The following is a 23,580-nucleotide window of genomic DNA, read 5'->3' as shown; positions in this document are numbered from 1 at the left end:
AGCATATGAGTTTCCTTAAATTATTTAGGCAAGAAAAGAAAATGCATATCGGGACAATAGGTCTATAATGGGGCTAAGAAATTTGAGATCTGCTAAATAAAAATGAAAAGGATCAGTGGTCAGACACTGATTCAGGGAAGTGTCCAGTCAGGGAAGCAAAACACTTAAATAATCCCAGGGATATAATTGGAACTAAATCAGAATTCAGTCCCTGCCCCGCTCATGGGACAGTACTGCTATATGGTGCTACTTGCTCAGGCTAGTCCAGCCTTAAACATTTAATTAAAAATCCACTCCAAAACACCTCTTTACAAATTGGAAAACATGTAGGAACATTAAAAAAAATTTAATTAACCTGATTTTTCAATTAGAGTAAAGCAAATTGACATATCACAAAGAACATTTAAAAGCAACCACTCTTGTAATAAGAGCAGGAGCCTCAAGTAACAGTTAAACAAAACAAGCATTTCCAGCAGTCCAGGTCTCTCTCTCTGCCTTTCTGAGGGGAGCTCATGTGATTCAAGTTTCTGCTTTCAACATCATACTGTACTTGATTTCAGTCCTTTTATTGGTGATTTGGTGTACATACAAATACATGACACTTCAAAGCTAAAATGGCTTTCCTACAGTAATGAGTAAAAGATAATATTTATAAGTAACTGATGCTCCTCATACTGAAAGTGATAAGACAACATATTATTGTTAAATAAGTACTGTAAGAAGGGATCACTGTAAATCCTGCACACGTTCACCGAAATTGAGAGAAGAATACTTTGAAATAATGCTTAACATCTCCTATATGAATACACACATTATCTTAATAAATCATTCATTCCACCTACTTATTTGAAACATTCTTTAGCTGGGAAACGAAGGACCAAAGTCAAACCAGCTCTGTTTTGTGTCTCAGAAAAAAAATCTGCTATTGCATTTATATGCAAAAGTTACCAGATTATCTTTTTCATTACATGGTCAATATGCACCAAGCATCAGAAGTTAGAATCTCACCGTTAGGATCTGGCCATTATAAGGTTAAACTGTATTAATAATAGCAAAGTTAGACTATTGTTAGCAGTGTCCTAGCATAGTTTCCTGGACCAGCATAAAAAGGGTATTTGTTTTCTGAAGTTGATTTTATGATTATGTTATAGGCTACGTGGGAGGCTAGTTTGTAATGAAGTTGGGCTATCAAGATTTCCAGAGGAAAAAATCCTTTTCCATACGGGTCACAGAAGCCATGTTAAAATGTTTCAAAAGTAGTGTGGGCCCAGTCTATTCATTTAGATTTATTATAGTTTCATTTGCTGTGCAGTGAGAATTAAATAGGGCTCAGGTTACATTTAAGACATCTAATTTCTACTGTACAGATTCAATGATTCCAAAATGATTTCCAGCAAGTCATAATTTCATTTCAATGTACACGGTATGTGCTTGGGCTGGAAGATGGTGAAAACTGAAAAGCATGGTAATTATAAAATGCACAATTAGAGAAAACAGATTCCACACAAAATGTTGAGATGCATCTTAAGGCTGCCTGATCTTCATCAATCTTGTAATAAAGTCATTCCCAGGTTTTTTTTTAAAAGCTGTAATCAGTTTGTGATTTAACAATTTTAAAATTACAATAACAACTTGTACTTGCCAACTGTCATTGAGGTTTAGCCCGGAAAAAATTAAGCTATAGATTCTAAATATTTTTTAAAATATGTAAACTACTGAAGTTAAAAGTTATGAAGCAACAGCTACTTCTTTTGGAATATGATTACCATTTGACTGGGAAAATGTATTGATTTCTGGAGTAACTCTGCGGAAGAACTTGTGACCACGAGAATCTGTGTTTACAAAGACGTATCCTGGAGGAGATGGATAGTTTGCTGGGCAGATCTCTTGCTTCTTTGGTGTATACTCTGTACGATACATGGTTCCATCTTCAAAATGAGCTGAACTAGGGACTACAACACGTAGAGGTTTGAAACTCTGAACTGGAATTATCTCATGTGGTATATAGTGAGACTTGAATGTGGTCAATCCATCAAATTTTCCAGTAGGCTTTGGAATTTCCTGATGTCTTCTAATAATTTCTTGCCGACAGCTGGCCCAAGCTTGAAAGTCTTCCTTCATTGTGGTGTTCCCCTGGAAAGGGACATTACTTCTTCTTCCATAAGAAACTGGTCTTATGGGGGCAACAGGACAGATCACGTGCGGAACATAATCAAGATGGCTTGTGGAGTGTAAATCCATATTACCTGTAGGAGGAACATAATCTCTTATCTTGCGAGCCTCAGGCAAGGAGACTGACCATGGTTGAAAACGATCCCGGAATTCAGTGCATCCATCAAAGTGAGCATTAGACCCAACTTTAATGTATTCAGGCTTGCAGCTTTTTGTAAACTCTCCAAGTAGCCCTTTAAAATCATTCCGGTGGGTTGTGAGATCTTCAAAGGGTTGGCTGCTTGGCTTGTATTCTTCCTTTGGTCTTACAAATTTTGGTTCCAGTTGATGAGCGATGTAAGAACTGCGATGATTAGTAACACCATCAAAAGGTACATCTGAACGTTTGGCCACACCTGGAGGCTTAAAGCTTTGTCTGGGGTTCAGCTCCCTAGGAACAAAGTCATCTTGAAATGTAGTAGAATTCCCAAACTTTTCTGTAGGGGGATGATAGGTGTGTTCCAATTTATTTGGCTCCCTTCTTTGAACTTCCCATGATCTATAGTCATCTTTAAGACAAAAACAATACTTGATAGACAGAAAGATTATAGGTTTTATTATTGATTTGTGGCTGTCTCATATTAAAAAATCTATTTTCTTCTCCCACCAACACTTTTGATCAAAAGAGTTGAGTTTAAGTAAAAAAGATAATTCTGTTTTACTATTAGATACAGGAGTTCTGCTTACCTGCTACTATGGGAATACACCAAACAGCCAATAAAATGCCACTTAGTACCACAAGATGATTATTTCTTTTAGAAAAAAGAAATATTTTCTATGTACATATGTGATTTCTGTTTTCTATTGCACGCAAATATTTGTACAGAGGATATGTCTGCAAAAGTCTACATTTTATCTCAGGACTGTGGATGAAATACATATAAACAAAAGGTGACTGAACTATGGACTATAATTTTAGTGACGGATGCTGGTAACATCTTAAACTACAAGTGTACAGAACCTGGTGAATTAATAATATTATCAAAGATGTTCTTTCCCTCCGGCCCAATGCTGCTGAATTATTTCTACTACCTCTACTTTTGCCACTACGTGCTTTTCGCTTCTACCTACTCTACCTCAGTTCTTCTAACTTCCTAGCCTCAGTGGCCTCACCTTATCTTCAGCATTTTAAGTATCTTTTCCTTCTAATCCAGTGGCCTTGGTCTTGACCATCAGAGCATCTCTTGTCTTACATAGCTCATACTCCACATTCAGATATTTTTAATCTGGATTGCAGAGCAGATGTGCTACAATCAAATTATTAAGTACAACATCGCATATGTAAAAGATTATTTGTATACCACGGTAATCTGTTAGGATAATCTGCTGGGAAGCTGTTTAGGAACTGTTGCATCAATGAGTAACAGAAGATCATCTTGTTGAAACTGGTCATCAGCAGAATGCTATACCAAGTATATAGTAAAGATGAATCTGAAATCAAGTTTGTTTCATCTGTCTATGTAGAAAAACAGTAATTGTGAATGCCACCATAATGGAAGCTAAGGTATGCTTGGACCTCATAATGGAGATGGTGATTGTCTTAAAATAAGGTATATTGTCTTTCCAGCAAGCTCCAGTCCCATTCTAAAAACTGGATTCAGAAGGTGCCCATCACCATACCGAGTCTGAAAACACCTGGGTTGTACCAAATTATGGATCTTCAAAAAGCATTGTTAAATATTATTGCTATCCAAAGCTTCAGTTAAGTCCAGTAGCAAAGCAGGAAAGCGAGACTCTTGGCACATTGTGTCCATAATAATATTAACATGCTTCTCTTTGACATTTTTAAATAATCTTTCTGACCAAAGGAATTACAGTTTTCTCCAAATGTATCTTGAAGATGTGCTTGGATTATAACTAGCATTAGAACCCAAAGTTTCTCTCTCCTTCCCTTAGGTCGTTTCCTATATTTCTGTCACAGTCTAAAAGCTGCCCTCCTTCCAGTTGGGAAAACTTGGAGAGGGCTTCTCTTTCAGAGCCTATTAATGTTAATTCTTAAATTAACAGAATCCATTGCTGAGAAACATAGGGTATTCCCTCTTCACTACTGTCACCTATTGGTCCAGAGATTGAGAGACCAATGTCAGAAATCAAACCTCAACTTCAATATGGCAGTTCAGAATACTACCATCATTGTGGCTATTTTTTTTAAAATGGCATATGTAATTACCTTGATAGGTTGGTATGGTGTCTATTTTTCCTCCCTTAATGTGTTTTCTTTCTAAAGGTCTTACTAATGTCACTGGTTGTATTTTATGAGGATTATAATCTCTTCTGTATGTAGTTCCAAGATCAATCTCTCCTGGTTTTGGTTTATATTCTTCTTGTACCCGAAGAGGTCGATTTACAACATCGTATGGAAGATAATCAGACCTGAAAAGGAGAAACATGCAGTACTGCTTCACAATGTTACCTTTTTCTGATTGAGACATTTGTGACATTTTTTTCCATATATAGAAACTTAACAAAAACTACATTATATCAATTGTGGAAGGGCTAAAATGTTAACTCTTTGAAAGCATTTGCTGATTTAGGGTCAGCATCATCAACATCACAGGATGAAGAATGAGAAAACAATAATTCAACAGATATTTGGTGTCTGACATATGGTGTATTCTTTGTACTTAGTAAGGTGGTGGAATTCCTTTTTCAAACCTGACAGCAATTTACCTTTCAGCAGGGCCTGCTCTACCATTTTTGCCACCCCAAGCAAAAAAAGCCACTCAGACTAGCACCAGAACTGCTGAAGCAAAAAAAAAAAAAAAAAAAAAAAAAAGCCACCCGGACTGTGCTGCCCCAAGAATGGACAGAATGCCGTCCCTTAGCATGTGCCGCCCCAGGCATGGGCTTCCTCCACTAGTGCCTGGAGCCAGCCCTACCTTTCAGATCTTCTTTAGAGATAAAAATGAATCCCCAAAAGACAAAAAAAAAAAAATCCTTTGCATGTCATCTGCCAACTCTAAAACATGACTGACTTGTGCCATCTTATACCCAAACTTTATGCATATATATCCTTGAAGAGAATGAATAATCAAATTATATCACAATGGAAAATGATGCCAATAAACAGAGCTGTCTTTCCTACATGAAAAAATATGAGGACACTGTAGAATAACATCAGCTCCAAAACACATTGCTTCAAAATATTTACTTAAATGTAGTGATTCCTTCCATTCTTCCATGATGTGCTTGGTATTCCTCCTTTGGCTTAAGACTCTGGGGTGGAGGGACATTGCCATACTGGAGATATTTGTCGTCGTATTCCGTCATGAGGCAAGGTTGTCCTCCAGTATCATAAATCCTTGTGGATTTATGAGGGCAATGATGGCGCCTGTATAAGAAATAGAAACGAGATCATTTCAAATAGTTTTATCTTTGGGAAACACATCTCAAATATTCTATGAGTGTATAACAAGAGAAATAGGTTTGTCATCACAGGTACCTTGAATCTAGAACACTTCCTGAGTGTGAAAGGAAAACAAATTATTTTGTTCTGTAGTTATGAAGGATGTTATCATTTAAATAGCACTGCATAGGCCACAATAGCACAGGAAGAAAGAATACTTACCGCATCCTTAGTACAGAACAGGGTGGGTGAATATAGCTGTCAGTCTGCTAAATGTTAATCTGTCACCCACCCAACTCACTCTTTCCTCGCATTCTTTTCTCTGCCAAGCATTGGCTTCCTTCTTTCATGCTATTATTTCCCTAATCTGTAACAATAACTCAATACCTCTCCCTGCTTCTCTGGTATCTTGCCCTTTCTTTTCTCCTCATTCCTTTTTTCCCTGTGTATTTCAATACATCTTTCACCATTTCTCATAGTAGCACTAGTCACCTCCCTACTTTACACAATCTCATCACAGTTGGTGTTATGGCCTTTTGATCTGCAGCTCCAGATGTCTAGAATAAATTTCCTGAATCTATCCCTCCTCAGTTCTCCTCAATTTATTTTTTTCACACCCATATCTCTGAAATTCTCTATTCCCCAAAAGTACTGGCTTTATTTTTGTTATTGGGTGTATATACTGTATTATGTCTTGTACTATTTAACCATAGTAATTTTGGGATATGATTTGCAAGAAATTATAATATATGGATTAAAATTTTCAAAGTCATCTAAGGGATTTAAAGTCATCTAAGGGATTTAGACACATCGCTTCGAGCAGCAAACCATGGCCAGTGGGAGCCACGATCGGCCAGACCTGCAGACGCGGCAGGTAAACAAACTGGCCTGGCCCGACAGCGGCTTTCCCTACACAAGTGGCATCCCAAGTTTGGGAAACACTGGACTAAAGAAACAGACATATAGGATTCCTGCTGAGAAAAGTAAAAAAGGAAAACAAAGAAAGGAATTATCTGTGATTGGAAATCCCTAAAGCTAGTTTTAGTTGCACTTTTGGGCCATGTGATTTTGGAGCTCACTCGTTAGATTAAATGGCAAATTAAATAACCCTACATAACAAGTCAGTCTCAGTAGATGTCTCGTGGAGTGTATGGTGTGTTGGAGCCTCAAGCTGCCAATTCATTTTCAATCAAACTGGTCTACCAAAGGGATAACAATAACAACTGAAAATTGCATAGTAAAGTAGAAGGCTCCGTAAAAGATAATACTCCCATGTCACCTATTTACCACTAATGCTCCAATCCCACCATTAACTGCAACCTGATGGCAGGGCAGCAGCAGAGAAAAATGGGAGAGAGAGAAGAGAGGGCTGAGTTACCTCTAATGTCACAATCCTACCATTTAACAATGAACTGAGCAGTTTGAAAAGCACTAGGGGAGGGAAGGAAAAACAGGAAGAGAAGAGATTAAAAGGGAAATGAGAAGGTGCTACTTCTGATCACATAGCTTCACTCACCCTGAATTTTTCCAGGGATTCATCTATGCTGTATAATATTCATTCACAGAGTACAGCATGTACTCCAGATTTCACAATTAAAAACGTCATCTTAAGCAGAAAATAGAAAAACACTAAATATAACTATCAAAAGCTAGTTAACCAAACTGGCTATCGGATTAATACATGCCATCAGAAATTGTTTATTCCAGGAGGCACTTATCAAATTGATTTTAAGCATACAGCCCAAGACAGAGTGAAACAAACAGCATAATATTCACACAGATAGCAGCTACATTTTTGCATCCTCATATCTTTTCCATCAGCTCATTTCAGAAAACCATGCACCAACCACAATACCTATTCCTAGGGCCCTACGAAATTCACAGCCATGAAAAACGCATCATGGATTGTGAAATCTGTTCTTTCTTTTGTGTGTTTTTACCCTAAACTATACAGATTTCACAGGGGAGACCAATGTTTCTCAAATTGGAGGTCCTGACCCAAAAGGGAGTTGCAGGGGGGTTGCGGAATTGCCACCCTTACTTCTGTGCTGCCTTCAGAGCTGGGTGGCTGGAGAGCGGTGGCTGTGGTCGGGGTGCCCAGCTCTGAAGGCAGCACTCCGCCAGCAGCAGTGGAGAAATAAGGCTGGCAGTACCATACCATGTCACCCTTACTTCTGCGCTCCTGCCTTCAGAGCTGGGCACCTGAGAGCAGCAGCTGCTGACTAATGGCCCAGCTCTACAGACAGCAGCACAGAAGTAAGGGTGGCAATACCCCCCCTACAATAACCTTGCGACCCCCCCCTCCATACATACAACTCCTTTTTGGGTCAGGACCCCTACAATTACAACACTATGAATTTCTGATTGAAATGGCTGAAATCATGGAATTTATGATTATTAAAATCCTATGACCATGAAATGAACTGTGAATTTGATAGGGCCCTATCTATTCCAAATGGCTGTTCTGATATCATCAGATTCATACACTCAGCTGTCTCTACATTCTGTACTCTGTTCTACAACATTCCCCCACACTACCCTCATCATTGTTATATCGCCTGCACTATCATACTTGCTACAAGCAGAAACAACATCCAACAGAAAAATACTTTCCTCGTGAAGGACTCTGAAGATTATAATGAATTAAATTTAAATGGAATCCATCAGTGTTTGAACGATCAAAATGTCATGACATTTTAGTTTTGTCAAAGAGAGCCAAAGCATCTCTAGCAAAAAGTAATTATGCATGACTTCGTAAGATTCCATTATTTCTGATGAGTCAAAATCGTTAACTCAGATTGAATAATCCCATAACATACAAATAGTTACATTGATTTTAATGGGAGTATTCAGGAGTACAGTACTATCAATGTGAGTAATGGTAGCAGAATAGCACTTACAAATTGTAAAATACAAAAGATATATACCAAAAAACATACAAGGCCTGATTCTCGTTTACACTGATGCTGCTTTACACTGTTCTGGCAGTGTAAAGAGGATTGAAAGTGGGAGTAAATGGCAGTGTCAAGGAGGCCTTAATGCAAATGGGAATCCGCCTCAGAGAGTATATTTCATGGCTTTGGATAACTGACAAATCCAGTTTTGGGTTTAAACCAAATGATGATAAAAGAATGCTCATTTAAGAGAATATCTTTCTAGAAATGATTACAACTAAATCACAACTTTCAGGAGAGAGAGTGGAGAATGAGATCTGAAGTCTAAATATCTGTTGAGAATCATCAATCAAAGGGTGGGACATGACTAATGAAATATGTTGCTTATAATTTGGCTAATTGAGAACTATTTGAGTCTCTGATTTGTGTGTGTTACCTACAAATGTGTTACTACATTCATCAATCTTTTATACCAGAGTTATTGATCTTTTAATGTACTTGAAGTGCATGTGTTCCTGACTCATGAATGATTGATGTCTGCTCTGGTGGGTTATGTTTTCTTTCTTCCATGAGCAAGACTGATAATTTATTGCTTAGATAACATGTTAACAGATATATCTCAAAAAATTTAAATAGACACCATTTGGGCGAGTGCCTCAGCTGGGATAAATTGGTGTAGCTCTGTTGACTTACAGAGCTATGCTGACTTACACCAGCCAAAGATCTGGCACATAATTAGCTTTCTCATGCCAACAAGATTCATCCTTGAGAACTATGTAGAGCATTCCCTTCCACAGAATACGATTTATTATGAGAAAAGTCTCTTTTAGGAGACTTTAAATCATTAAGAGTTTATAAACAAAATAAATATCTCAATAAGGTTTTTAACTGCCAAGGTAAACATGACCATCTGAGTGAAAGAAGTTATATTTGGACACTAGATATTTGGACACTGAAACTATTCTGCTGCTTAAATGACCTGAGTTCCCTAGTGTTGATAGAAAAAATAATTCTTGGGGGAACATGCATGATTTATAGACAAAGCAAAGTCTCATTGAAACTTTTAAGTAGAACTAGTAAACTGAAGAATGTGGAAATCCAGTCTTCATGACAAAAGCAAAATTAATCTTTAGCAAGAGTTATGCTCTTATGCGAATGTGCAAAGAGAATGCTGTTGTCTGTTTTCGCTGATTCCTCAGAGTCCTCAATGATTGTGTCATGGATTGACTACTATTGAGAAAGACATACTGTATACCTGCCCACCAAAGGACATCACCTTGAAACATTCACATCAATGGGCATTATACACATAGACTGAGGGCACAACAGACTCTATAAAGAGAATTTTTGTGACTGTCATACCACACCTATGATATTTACATACATTTAGATTCTTGCAACTATCTCAAAGTGCTTCATACAGCCAGGGGCGGCTCCAGGCCCCAGCACGCCAAGCGCATGCTTGGGGTGGCAAGCCGCAGGGGGCACTCTGCCGGCGCCGCGAGGGCGGCAGGCAAGCTACCTTCTGCGGCTTTCCTGCGGAGGCTCCGCTGGTCCCGCGGCTTTGGAGGACGCTCCACAGGCAAGCTGCCGAAGGCAGCCTGCCTGCCGTGCTTGGGGCGACAAAATGCCTAGAGCCGCCCCTGCATACAGCTAGATGAAGCTGAATACCTGCACCGTCAGAAGAAATGTAACCTTCTTTCCTGCCTGCATTTGCCTCTGGTGCTGCTAGATGATCAGTTTGATGTTGTGTTGGATTGTAACATCAAAGGTAAGTCAGCATGTCATTCTCCTCATCTTCCTCTTTCATCCTTTCACACTACTGCAAGTCTCTGTCTGAAAGTGTTTAAAGTCCTAAATCTTATTTTTTAAATAGACAGCTGCAAGTGAAATTTTCCTGCCTTGCTAATTTTCCATTATGGGAGGAGCACAACAGTATGGACATTCACCCAGGATGCTCTGAGCAAAATGGCTAGCTAAATTAAGTAGTGCAGGCTTCCCATTATTTTTTTTCAGTTCTGGAATGTCACTAGAGAAGCCTACCAGCACAACAGAAGGAGGAGAAACTGGGGTGTGAAAATCCCCTGGCAATCCCTTGACCGACTGATTGACAGAAGAGGACTCCTCATTCATGCATCTGGAGGGCAGCCACAACATGGAAGGATACTAACATGTCATGTGGTCAATCACCATAAGCCAATGTGACTGGAGGTAGGGTGGGTAGGAGAAAACATGATTTGTTTTCTCTACTGAGACAGCTGCAGACCATCCGCCAAGGGAGAATTAATAGTTGTGTACTGGGCTTCCTGTTATCCTTGTCTCAGGCCTACTTTTTGCTTGGTGCTAGCACACTAGCAGCTAGATACAAAAAGTTAAATAAAAAGACTCAATAATGATAGCTAAAATGTAATATATAGTGTCTTTGAGATGTCAGGGAGGATAAACGTCTCTAAAACTTTCTAATATTTCTAAAAGTGAGGAACCATGGGCCTTTCTGCCTCCCTTGCTAATGAGCATAAAAATCCTCAAACCAGACCCTAATTTAACTGCCTGTTCCCTTCATCTAGAGATGAACCTACTGCTTTGTATCCTAAGTGCCTCTCTTTTCTAACATCACTGATCTGATCTCCCCTTGTATCCTTATGGATTTTCCCTTCCACCATTTTATTGTGCTTTCTCTTAGTTTCCTATTGCTTTTCTTGTTTTTTCTGTATAAATAATAATATCAGACAAATCCAATTCACCAATATTAACCAGGCATTCACTTCTCTTTAATTTCAAGATTTCTTTACCTGAGGAGTTAATGAGGACTGAAAAAAAATTCTTGTTATCTTGAGGAACAATAAATGTTTATATTTACTGAAATATGTAGTCATGATCAGTATATTGTTACATACATTCTGAAATTCCTCATCAGAAATATCTGGACAGTTTTTTGGTATGTATATACAGCTCCACACGCAACAATTTTTTTAAAAGTTGCATTCTAGGTGGGAGATTGAATTACAAGTCCGGAAAGAAATCCATTATTTGTAGTGCCAATCAAGATGCATATATTGTCTGACTGATGCCAAGGTTATTAAGAGTTTTCACCAAAGTCAGTTGCAGCCAATCAGGAGGCACCTTTAGTATGTATTATGATTGGTTAACATTGCTCTCAGCTGCTTTATTAGTCACTCCTGAAGCCCCTGGGAGACAAAGCTTCCATTGACTTCAGCAGAGACTATGGGTCATATTTTTAAAGGTGTTTAGAGCCTAAAGAAGCAGATAGGCACTTAGTGGGTTTTTCAAAAGCACCTCAGTGCCTAACTGGTACACTCCCAGTCCTCTCCAGGTGCATGTCCCAGTTCCCCACTCTCCCTTGACTCTTTAGCTCAGCCCTCATAACTCCTCCTCAGCTCCTCTTCCCATTCCTGTCTGGACACTTTGTCTCACTCTTCCTGACTCACCACTTTTATAGGCTCAGCTTCTCACCCTCTTTGCATTTCAATCAACCTGTTTCCCCTTGCCGCCTGGGCACCAACAGTGGGAAGTTTGAGAATACTGGGGTGACTGTCTCCCTGCCCTCAGTTCTTGTACCTGGCAGTTATATCTAATTGAAAACAGAGTTTTATAAAAGAAGGTGTCAGGAAACCTATAATAAAAACTAAAAGACTGCATAATTTACAGTGATACAATGTGAAGGTTATTTAGGCCTCAGTCCTGCAAGGAATTCTGCTCTAGCAGATATTTGTGCCTGAGTGGAGCCCCATTGAAGTCAATGAGGCTGTGTGGGGCTGCAGGGATCCTCCCCTAAGGCACTCCTCACTGCAGTGGGGCCAGTTTTGTTTTCTTTTTAACTGTTTGGAATGTCTATATTTTAAATTGTTCTGATTATTTTACTTAAAAATGTATATTTAAATTCTCCATTTACCTGCTGAATGAAGAGCTCCTGCTTTCTTGCTTATTCCATTTTCTTGTCAACTGTTCTGTAGTGTTCCATTTGATTAATCTTTCCTGTTCCGTCAGTGGATGGACTTCCTAACAAAGACTAAACATTCTCTTCCAGAGTTGCTCTAGTTCTCCCTAATTCCATCCTTAATTTTCTGTTGGGTTTGCAAACATTTAGATGTATTGAGTATTAAGTATGTCACATTTCATTCAAACTTCCCCTTTCCTTTTATCTATCATTCATTGAGAAATTATTATCTTCTTCAGGAAATTGTAACAAGCCTGAGGGGAGTGTGGAAGGATGGGGAAACTTCCACATTACTATGAGTATTTTAAGAACTGACAGAATAAGTTTTAGTAAATAGTTCCATATCTTTATATACCAAAATGAAGATAAGTATATGGAGAAATTCTTGTATATGGGCAGCTTTCTTGTCTATAAACAAATATTACTCTTAGATATAGTCTGGAAGGTCATCTAACTACTGCACAGCTGTTCTCTGCTCCTGAAGGCCAGAATTTACATCTTGTGTTTGCCAACTGTTAAACTTCTATATCAGGCAATCTGAATCCTGACTCTGTTCATAGGCAGGGGGTTCATTTTCTTTAATATTAACGTAGCACTTTTGCAACCCATGGGAAATAAGGAAATAAAAATGTTTGCTTCTTATTATGAAAATACCCAAGAACAGTTGGTAGTTGATACCTAGTCCATTCTCAAAAAATATCACTTGGAAACTGGGAAGTGGGTCTGGGGATATACTCCAGGGATACCAATAAAGGATCTTATCATTATTTTGAACAAATGTGGTTACAAGAACATTTTTGTGGATTAAAAAATAACAACCAAAACTTGCCTTTTAAGCAAAGTACCTGGAAGATGATCATTTGTACACTTTGGCACAGTCTTATATTACTGCTAGACACATCCTAAACTTGAGAAGCTAGGAACTTTAGTGGTGACTGGTATACAGAAATGTCCCCAGGACTGACTCTGACCCTGAGAAGTGTTAAGCATTTATAAGCTGATGGGAGATGATTGTGCTCAGCCCCCGCAGACACCCAGTCTTTTTGGCAGCACAATTATTTGTTGGAAAAAGTTGTTGCAAGCATACATTTTTAATTGACACTGAAAAGGGCATTCAGACTAGGGAGAAGGGTGTCTACTTTCCATATTCTTAAAATACTCGTAGTAATGTTAACATTCAACAAATAGGGGGCAAATCCTACCACTCGTGTGAGTAAGTGCTAATCACTATACCTGACAAGTCCCACTGAGCACGATACAGTGAGGTGGTTACACACTTCCCCTAGGGAGGGAAGCTTTTCCTGAACTTCAGAGATTCACCACCCAAGCTCAATCCCCTATATGGGCCACCATTTGTAACATTATACCCAAGACTGTATTGATGGTGGTGGAGACTGAACCTAGAACCTCTGGATATAAATGCCCAAGGTTTTGCTACCTGTGTGAAAAGGGACTATTCATGAGCAAATGCTGTTCAGTACAGGCAGTGGCCGCAGAATCTAGCCTTAAATGCACTGTCTATTCTGAGACACAGAAACACCTTCTGGCTGACATTTTTTACAGTATTTGTTCCCAGGAGCTAACTACAGGTAGAAGAATTATTCCCTCTGTTTTAATATTCAGAATGAAATATAAATATATCTAAAGTAGTTCAGAATTACAGTATGTAAGACTCCAGCAGATTGCTAAGTAGAACTTGTGCAATATTTCACTGTTTTCTTGTGTGTACATCACAATGCCCAGGTAACACTGCCAAGCAACTAATCAGCCCATAAAAACAGAAACACTGTAGGGCTACACCAAAGCAAACTCAATAAGCTGCCTAAAACAATAACCTATTGAGATTTTATTGACTGCAAAACCTTCAGCAATGTCAATGAGGAGTACTTATGGCACCTTAGAGACTAAAATTTATTTGAGCATAAGCTTTTGTGGGCTAAAACCCATTTCATCAGATGCATGGAGTGGAAAATACAGTGGGAAGATATATAGAGAGAGTACATGAAAAGATGGGGGTTGCCTTACCAATTATAATGAGACACTTCAATTAAAGTTGGCTATTATCAGCAGGAAGAAAAATCACTTTTGTAGTGGTAATCAGAGTGGCCCATTTCAAATGGTTGACAAGAAGGTGTGAGTAACAGTAGGGGGAAAATTAGCATGGGGAAATCTGAAACCTTCAGCAATGTGTATTTTAACCCAGTGGTTCTCAACCAGGGATTCAAGGTCCATAGGGGGGCCTGAGCAGGTTTCAGGAGTCCACAAAGCAGGGCCAGCATTAGACTCACTTATGACTTAGAGCAGAAAGCCAAAGCCCCACCACATGGGGCTAAAGCCGAAGTCTGAGCAATGTAGCTTTGTGGTGGCCTCTGTAGCATGGGGCCTCAGGAAATTGCCCTGCTTGCTAACCCTCAATGCAGCCCTGGCTTTTATATGCAGAAAACCAGTTATTGAGCACAGCTGGGCTGTGGAGTTTTTATAGCATGTTGAGAGGAGGGCTCAGAAAAAAGGTTGAGAACCTCTGTTTTAACATTTCTTTTGTGTATTTTACAGTATTATTAATTAATAATTATTATATTATACAATGTCTTGTCTTTGAGTTACAGACATATTTTTTCACTTGGTCCCTTCTCCACAATGTCATGTCATACCATCTTTATACAGTATTTGATTCTAGGCTGCATAACTCAGATTTTTCCTCATGGAAACAATCAGTTCACTATCTCATGATTAAGTCCAGAGATACAATTTTTTGGGATAGATTATAGCTAGGAGGCAGGTCAAGAGAATGCAAGTATCCTCACACTGCTCCTCTTTTACTCTTCAGTGTGAGCCAACCACAACGTAGCTGGAGCTGGTGAAGAAATGGACAGAATTGCCATACAAGGACTAGGGTGACCAGATGTCCCGATTTTATAGGGACAGTTGATATTTTGGGCTTTGTCTTATAAAGGCGCCTATTACCCCCCACTGCCTGTCCCAATTTTTCACACTTGCTGTCTGGTCACCCTAACAAGGACAGAGGACAGGGAACTCCTGTCTCTGCTATTCAGGAGCTCCTAGGGGAAGGCTTGGCCCTGGATAAAGTAGACTTCAGGACTGTCCTAACTTGTAACCATAATACAGTGATCACTTGCAAGGACACAGAATCATCAGGGCATTTGAATGCCCCAGCCCTTTGATGACCCCTCCACTCCCCTCCCCAATTAATCTGGCCTGTCCAATTTGTCCCACCCTGGAACCTCCAATGCCCCCTTTATGTGGGAGATGTGGTAGAGAGTTGGGAAAGCTGGTTCTGTGCCTCCTGTACAAAGTGATGCCAACTCTCATGGTTTTATTTCACAAGTCTCACAATATTTGATGTTTTTCTTAAAGGCAGAGATCCAGTATTTATATGATTATGTGAAAATCTCAGCTTGCTTGCTTGCTTTCTAAGCTTTTAGCTCTCATGATTGAATGAGGGCTAGAAAGTGAACCCTAACAGTTCCAATGCAGAATGCAAATGAAATACCCCACATTTTATTATTTTTAAAATCTCATAAATTTTAAGTCAATCACATGATTTTCTGTAGTCTGAGTCATGATTTTGAAATTTCCTGAGGTAGGTAATACTGCATTCAGGTGTACTACCCCGCAGCTAGAGGAGGTAGTATTCCCTGTAGGAAGCCTTTTTCCTGACCTATCTTTTTGCACCAGTCTCACTGGCTTGAACAGGCTGTAGGACAATGACGAATTGTTCCAAAGGACATGGTTGAAAGTAAGACAGTGGCCAATCTCCGCTCCTTAATAGTGAGCAGAGCTGGCTGTGAGCAGGGGAAGGATTAGCATGTTGCATTTATTTAAAAAGGATGAAGAGCTGGTGTGGCAGTGTTTTCTACCCAGGATGAATTCTAGATGGGTTAGCCAGAATTGGTCAAACTGCTGTGCAGCCCATTTGCAAACACATTAAAGTAGGGCCCTGCTTTAAGGCACAATCTAACCTTAAGCCCAGTGTAGACTACATAAAAAGGTTTTTTTTAAAAAAAAAACAACCAAAAACATGAATTAACATTTTAAAACCACCTTTTCTTAGTCTAGACAAAGCCTAAGTGTGTTACTTCATTTCTACTAAGAACCCACATTCTTTTCCTTTTTCAGAATAGTATTCCAAAGAGAGTTGAAACCTGACTCTGTATTCCCTTTTCTAGAGAAATCAGATACTTTCTAAAAAAGCTATTTTTACTTCTCCAGACTTAATCAGGTCATAGTGGTAGATGTATATTAGGGCTGTAAAACGTGATTACAGTCCACAGAGCTTAAAACAAAAGTCAAGGGCAGGAATTCATAGTTGTAGTGTGTCCCCTTTATGTCAACTCTGCTAGTGACTATGAAACTGCTGTAAGGACTTCTCCACTGGGTTTCAGAAGTCCTCCTGGGCAGAGCCAGAACTAGCATAACTGGTTGCGAGATGCCTCCTTTCCCTTGGAAAAAGGGTGTGCTAGACCATGTTAAGATGAGGCATATACAGGTGAGTGAGTAGCAGTATACAGATTCACTAAGCCCCAGTAAAACAATGTTCTGCAGATTTTCTCCCCCCTCTTTGGCTGTATCTACATTCAGAAATTTAGGGAAATCTTCCACCTCAGGTCTAGATGAGATGATGGTACAATGCATATGCCCTTAGACAGGGTCACAATGAAACTGCCCTTGAACAGTATCAGACTGTTTGAAGGGAAGTAGGGACAGTTTGGGCTGCTTGGAAAAAGCAGATTTGGGGCCCCAAAGGTTCAGTCTCCAGAACCAGCGGATTTGGGGGTGTGTGTGTTCATGTTTAGGACAGGGGGAGGTGCGTGCTCAGCGAGGTTTGACCCAGGGCTAAGGGGGTTTGGGCTGCGGCGGTAGGGCAGTTTGGTCCCAAAAAGTTTGGTTCTCGGGGCAGGGGGTGGGTGGATCCAGTTGAGATTTGGTGATTCGGGTCCTGGGCACGACGGGGCTGGAACAATTTGTAAGAGCCATTGAACCAAACTGTAAACCCTGGAAAAGTTAACCACTTTCAGCCAAGGGTCGCGACGGCACCTGTGCTGGGGCAGGAGGTTTTGGATCCCGGGAAGTTCGTGCTCAGGGAGGCTGGGGCGGTCCCGGGGCAGAGGAAGTTCGGGTTCTGGTCCGGAGGCAATGGCTTCTGGTCCACGGGCGGCTCGGGGACGGGGGAGGAGGGCACGGGAAGGTTCCCTGGGAAGGGGGTTCGGCCCCCCGGAGGGCGGGTGTCTGGGGGGGGATTTGGGTCTCCCGGCGGATCAGGCTTAGGGGACTCGGGGAAGGGGCCGCTCTTCGGGGGTCCCCTTTGCTGCTTACCCGCAGGTACAAATCTCGCACAGGCACCGCTTCTCCTTCATCCTCCCGCCGTCGCTGCCTGCCCGGCTCTCCTGTCCCTCCCCTCGGAGCCACGGTAACCAGGGAAGCGCCCCGTCGCCTGGCAACCGCCGCCGCGTCCCTACAACAGCCCTCTCCCGGCTTCCGTAAGTCGTCACAAAGGGGGTGGAGGCAAAAGGTGCGCGCAGTAGCAATGAGTTCCGGTCGTGGGCAGTTGGCTGTGCTGTCACGAGGAGACGGGGGAATTCGCGGGGTGAGTGACTAGGCGGGCCCTGTGTCGCCTGCCCCCAGTAGAAGGGGGCTGCGGGGTCTCTCAATTGCCTCACACCAGGCTGAGGTCATTTCCGGATTAGCCGGGGTGGCCCTGCCTTCAGGGGTCCCCTCGGCTCCTCATCCCCCACGGTACAGAGGGCGGGGCCCACGGTGACTCCTGCGTTGGGTAGGCCCGGCCAGTGGTAAGAAGAGTTGGGGTGTTCCCACACTCTGCTGTGCTGTATCTTGTCTACCTGGCGGTTGCGTTGCCCTTGTCGCCAGAGGGGTTTGTATAAAGGGGCACCATTAAGAGCGTGAACTGTAAACAGCTAAACATAAATAAATATCAGATACCTGGGGGTGCTGCACGTGTGCACCCCAAGCCCTCCGACGGTCACTGTGGTTTTACAATCCTCCTTTCCTTCTTAAAAAATGATTTTCTCTACTTTGTCGCTCTGCAAGACGCACATGATGAAACTTAGAAGCATCTAAGCATGTGTTACTTTACTCATAAGTGTTCCCAGTGATGTCAGTGGGGCTACTCGTGTGAGTGAAGTTACACGCTTGTTTAATTCCAGGATCAGGGGCAGCAAAACTATCTGGGGAAAGAGTCAAACGTATTATGTATGCGGAGTGCTGTCAAACACACAAAGTGAGCACGTTGGGGGAGAAAAAAGAACCCTGATTAAATTACAGTCACCACAGGGATTGTTTTACCTATCTTTTAAAGAATGGTGGCTGCCAAATTTACACTGTCCCTTTAAATTACATGTGTGATTCTGTCCAGATTAAATGGACAGATTTCCACTGTGTATTTTGTTGTGTTTATAAACAAATACATGAAAATTTTTTTATATGATCAAAAATGGAAAATTTGTCCTTTTGTTTGTAAATCTCTTTGGTATCTGATCTGGAGTGCTTGGTGCTATAGAAACATAATTTATTAGCTAAGTACTGCACGTTGATGGGTTTAGGTTTAGTTGATATTTATATATAAACTAAACTATAAAGACTTGTGTGTGCATTTAAAAAAATTCAGATGTTTCTTGAGTTATGATACTTGTATAAAATGCTTTTTCCTAATTCACAGAAATAGGTAATCATGGTTGTCACTAGTTTGGAGAAGATGATTGGACTCCAGAGAGAGCCTACCAGTATCAGGAATATCTGTATACTGGCTCATGTGGACCACGGTAAGAGGGACTTTTTGCTATAAGCAGTCATTTAGAGATACATTCTTATGTGTTCAGATTAAATTATAAAAGGATATTTCTGTCATTTTGCTGAAGATAAGTGTGTCCAACCATTGATTTTTCATGTGTTTAAATTCATGGGTTCAGTTCAAGTCTGATTTGACCCCGGGCACAGGGCCACTGATAGTTAGAAGTCCTCCTAGAAGACACCCCTGCTGTCAGTGTCCTATGGTGTTGGTGGGGGGGTAGGCAACATAGCCCCTAAAGTGGACAGTAATGACTAATAACAGGGCATGTCAACAACTGCTGGGTGATACGCTATTCATATTCCCCCAACCCCTTACTTAAATAGCTGGCTGTGGAACTCTGGCTGTAACTTAAACCTTTTGTGGAGTGTGAATCTGCTGTAGGGTGCAGCATTGATCCCTGGTGAAAGGTGGTATACATTGCTCCCTGACCTCACACCACACTAATGGGCAGTGGTATATCTTGTCAAACCTGTGCTCATCCATACTATTTGAAAAAATAAAATGAAAAGGAAAGTAAAGTAAAATGCAGTCATAGATTCATAGATTCTAGGGTCAGAAGGGACCAATGTGATCATCTAGTCCGACCCCCTAGTCAAGTGACGTCTCTTCACTCGTGGGATCAGCATACTTGTTGGAAATCTGAAAAGTCCCTTTCTTCCCTTGGTACAGACTAACTGCTTTGCATTTTTGTGGCAAGGCAGGGTGGCATTAATGGACTTGGGAGGGCTTCTACAATATCTGGCTTTTAAATGGAGGGAGTAGACTATTAAAAAAACAAAAACAAGACCAAACACTCCTCCCAAGCCACATTGTAATAAAAGTAATCAAAACGTGTGTACATGGAAGTAGGTTGTGTATTTGCATGTGCACATTAAATGATATATATGTTCCAGAAAATTAAGAACTTTGTTTAAAATTGGTTAAGGTTACTCAAGTGCACATACGACCAACACAACCATATAAAAGCAAGGAAATTCCTAGTTAGGCCGACAACTGTGAATTTACCTTTTCCACTGTACCTATCTTGCTTCACTGCCCGTCTAAGTTGTCTTTTCCTGTGGCTTCTACACAAAACATGGAACTTAGATCATGTGGAGTGGTTAGAAATTAATGTTTTCTAATTGTTCAGAATGTTTAATTGTTAGTGTATTGTAGTAAATGGTTAGTGTCAGTGTAGTTTTTTTTAGTTGATTTTTTTTTTTAATTGTGTAGTGCTGGATGACTAATGGAAGAAATATTTTGGTGTTTAAGTGGAAATAATTTGAAATAGTGTTTATTGTTTTGGGAGGTTATTGTTTAATGTTAGTGGTTAATCTTTATTTCCATGTTGTAATTACGAGTTATGGTGGGGGTTTTGTTGTTGTTGTTTCAACATAATCTTTGGTTACAATTAAGGTTGCATGCTTTTTGTGGAGATGGAGAAGAGAGTCATATCTTGTGAGAGGCAGATGTGGGTGATGTTGAGTAACCTATGGCAGGTTTTTAATAAAGTATTTTTATTAATATTTTAAAGAAACCCATGTGCCTGTTTGATAGTTACTAGCATGTAGCAATATCAAGTTTGATAACTCATTGGTCACTTATTTTTCTTTAAAGGCAAAACCACTCTAGCTGACTGTCTGATATCTAGCAATGGAATAATCTCCAATCGATTGGCAGGAAAGGTACAGTTATAATCTAATATAATTAATGAGTGGAGTTTTTAAGAGTTCCTATATTTTTTTTTTTGGACATACCCTTTCACATTTAAAAGAATAGCTTAGGAAAATAGCGGTATACAAATTTATCATTCTTTTTGTGGTGTTTCATTTTAGCTGAGATATCTAGACAGTAGAGAAGATGAGCAGATCCGAGGAATTACTATGAAATCTAGTGCTATATCACTGCACTTTGAAAAAGGTAAGGTAGAGATGCTACACAGAAGTGTGTGGAATATTGAGATTTTTTTTCTTTGCTTTTCCTTCTATTAATTACCACTTTGAAGTTTTTTCTGCAGCTGTCTCCTGGAGCTCTCCCTTAGGCCTTGGTTGTGCAGAGATTTACATTTTGCACCTTTGTGTGTTTTAATCATTCTAATTAAAAAACAAAACCATGGTTTTACTTCTATGTGGTACACATGCATTCATGAATTCAGTGGGACCCACTTGTGCTTAAAGTTCAGGATGTGAGAAAATCTTTGAAGGATCAAGGCCTAAATGAGCGAGATGTAGACATTTATGAATGATAATATCATATGACCATTGTGCAGCACATCTTTCTTCATCTTGGAATCTGCTTTACAAGTGAATTGTTGAGTATTCCATGAAGAATCATGTGGAAATTAAGTGTCCTTTTCATTCCTACATGGTGGAAGCATGTTGGTTGGAGCAGTATTTGGGAAGTTTCTTCCTCTGTTATCATGTTCTGTGGATGACTGGAACTTCAGTTTTCATGCTACCTTTTATTTTATCATCTTTAAGTATGGGAGCGATCGGGCAGAGTAGATATCTACCAAGCTGATATAATAGGGCTAACTCAGAGAGTAAATAAACACACATGTGCACTAATAACCTATGTGTATGCCTTTCTGTTTCGCTTACATTGTGATTATAAAGTAGTTGAGGGCATTGTGGGGTATGCAAGCATTGGAAGACATGGCTAGCTTTATGCTTGAATAGAATTGCCTTTTAATTTTTTTCACTATATACACTTTAGCTTTTGTGGTGACATGTAGATTAATTCTTTTATTGCTTCCTTAACACATAATTGGTTAGATTTTTATATAACTGTATGCATCTTTTTCATGAATATTTGTGGTGTTTTGAGAATAGAAATGTTGAACTCTCCACTTCAATTTCCTATTCAGTTAGGGAGCAGTTTTAAACTGAGCTTTCAGTGTCTCCATGAGGTATTTACTGGTGTCTCTGTAAAACAAGATAACATTTCTGGGGAAAGTGGGAGACTGTTCTATTTACTTATTTTTGAATGACAAACAGAGAACTTCCAGACTTTCTTCATCTTTCTAGTTTCAGTTTAACCACTTCGTTAAGGTGTTGGGGAATTGGCTCACTTGTGCTTAGATTATCCATTTTGAAAAGACTAGCCATGAAAGAAATAAAATACATTTCCATGTATGTTGGTGTGAGGCTCCTGGAGTGTTTCCCCTAGCCCAGGAAGGACTAATGCCATGCCTCCAATCTGTTCAGGCTCCTTCTTCTGGGCCCTGCTTTATTCTTCACACCGAAAACTCATGAAACTATTTCCCTGACCAAAGCAGGCTTCAGGGGTCTAGAGGCCTTTCTTCTTGTCTCTGTCATTGCAGCTCTAGGGCTCGCCATGGGGGCCCTTCTACTTCCAGTTGCTCACCTAACCCACTAGCTGGCTTTTATAATCATCTAATTATAGTGATGTCAGTATCAGTTGGAAGGTAGCTGATCAGTCTCAGGTAAGGCAGGGCTCCAGTCCCCTTAAAGGGCCAGCCATCCTGTATCAGTTGGTTTGAGCATTGTGAGACTTTGTGGATCTGTTACAGAAAACAAGCTTTAAGATTACAGTTTCATATGAAATTTAAAGAATCTCGATGTATCTAACTCACAAAACTAATGAAGAAGAATATATGAATTTGCTGCTAGCCTACTGCAGAATTTTGAAATGTTGGTAATTTTATGATTTGTAATAATTGAACTTTTAGGGTTCTGGCTCAAACTTGTCTTTTTAAAAGTTACTTTAAACACAACAATTTTCAGTAAGGGAAATTCAGTTTTAAATTTGGGATATCAGGAGTGCAGTTTATCCCCATAAGTGATCTCTACTTGTGTTTATCTTTACATACTGCAGTACCAACTCTCTTGACTCAGTTACAGAGTATAATTTTTGTTCCATTAATTATAATTGCAATAATAGTTAATATACATCACTTTTTATCAAAATACACAATCTATTCTGTCCTAAACCCATTTCTACAATTTTGGCCAAGCTAAAAAACTGGTTAGGAAATTCCTTTAATTAAATCATAGTATATGAAGAAGAAACAGCTAAAAGCCATTGAAACTAATTATGTTTATTCTTTCAAAGTACAATAAATATTGTTCAGGAGTAAAAGTGATAGATGAACCATCATGCCTTGGTAAGTCAAAAAATTTGAAGATTCCTGGCTAACACATCTTGTTTTAAGTGGTGTTGAGGCTGTTGTCAGTCTCTCTTGGCTTATCTAGGAGTATTGCCTAACTAATTTTGTTGCACACTTGGATGTTGTCCTCAGAGACACATCTTATGCTGGAGTGACTGTCTTAGAGTGTGAATTTTTCTTGTTTGTTTAAGCCAGAGGTCAACAACCTTTGGCGTGCGGCTCGCCAGGGTAAGCACC

General features: G+C 39.9%; 2 protein-coding genes across 4 annotated transcripts in view; one reads left to right on the top strand and one right to left on the bottom strand.

The window, feature by feature from the left end:
• Window positions 1-315: 315 nt before the first annotated feature.
• SAXO2 (stabilizer of axonemal microtubules 2) lies at window positions 316-17,824 on the bottom strand. Of its 2 annotated transcripts, XM_030579113.1 has the most exons (5): window positions 17,744-17,815; window positions 12,365-12,536; window positions 5,363-5,542; window positions 4,382-4,584; window positions 316-2,720 (listed from the first exon to the last, which is right to left on the bottom strand). In XM_030579113.1, exons 3-5 carry the CDS (start codon window positions 5,479-5,481, stop codon window positions 1,729-1,731), a joined length of 1,314 nt encoding a protein of 437 aa, XP_030434973.1. In that variant the 5' UTR covers window positions 5,482-5,542; window positions 12,365-12,536; window positions 17,744-17,815; the 3' UTR covers window positions 316-1,728. The 2 variants fall into 2 exon arrangements, with proteins under 2 accessions (XP_030434973.1, XP_030434972.1); XM_030579112.1 differs by lacking the exon at window positions 12,365-12,536 and having other exon boundaries at window positions 17,744-17,824.
• Window positions 17,825-17,944: 120 nt separating this feature from the next.
• Window positions 17,945-23,580, top strand: part of EFL1 (elongation factor like GTPase 1) — a 155,469-nt gene continuing 149,833 nt past the window's right edge. For both annotated transcript variants that reach the window (XM_030577562.1, XM_030577561.1), the window contains exons 1-4: window positions 17,945-18,014; window positions 19,104-19,206; window positions 20,832-20,899; window positions 21,050-21,134. In XM_030577562.1, the coding sequence (XP_030433422.1) occupies window positions 19,116-19,206; window positions 20,832-20,899; window positions 21,050-21,134 (244 nt within the window). In that variant the 5' untranslated portion in view covers window positions 17,945-18,014; window positions 19,104-19,115. The remainder of the gene's footprint in view (window positions 18,015-19,103; window positions 19,207-20,831; window positions 20,900-21,049; window positions 21,135-23,580) is intronic.

Source organism: Gopherus evgoodei, chromosome 10 (assembly GCF_007399415.2).
Source record: "Gopherus evgoodei ecotype Sinaloan lineage chromosome 10, rGopEvg1_v1.p, whole genome shotgun sequence".
In the NCBI taxonomy this organism is placed as follows: Eukaryota; Metazoa; Chordata; order Testudines; family Testudinidae; genus Gopherus; species Gopherus evgoodei.
This window is presented reverse-complemented; position numbering and strand designations above follow the sequence as displayed.

Excerpts from the sequence above, each read along its gene's own strand:
- SAXO2 (XM_030579112.1), bottom strand. The coding sequence starts at position 17,784 with ATGAAGGAGAAGCGGTGCCTGTGCGAGATTTGTACCTGCGG. Across the intron at positions 5,543-17,743 it reads TGCGAGATTTGTACCTGCGG|GCGCCATCATTGCCCTCATA; the intron begins GTAAGCAGCAAA and ends TTTCTTATACAG. Across the intron at positions 2,721-4,381 it reads CACCATACCAACCTATCAAG|ATGACTATAGATCATGGGAA; the intron begins GTAATTACATAT and ends TTTGTCTTAAAG.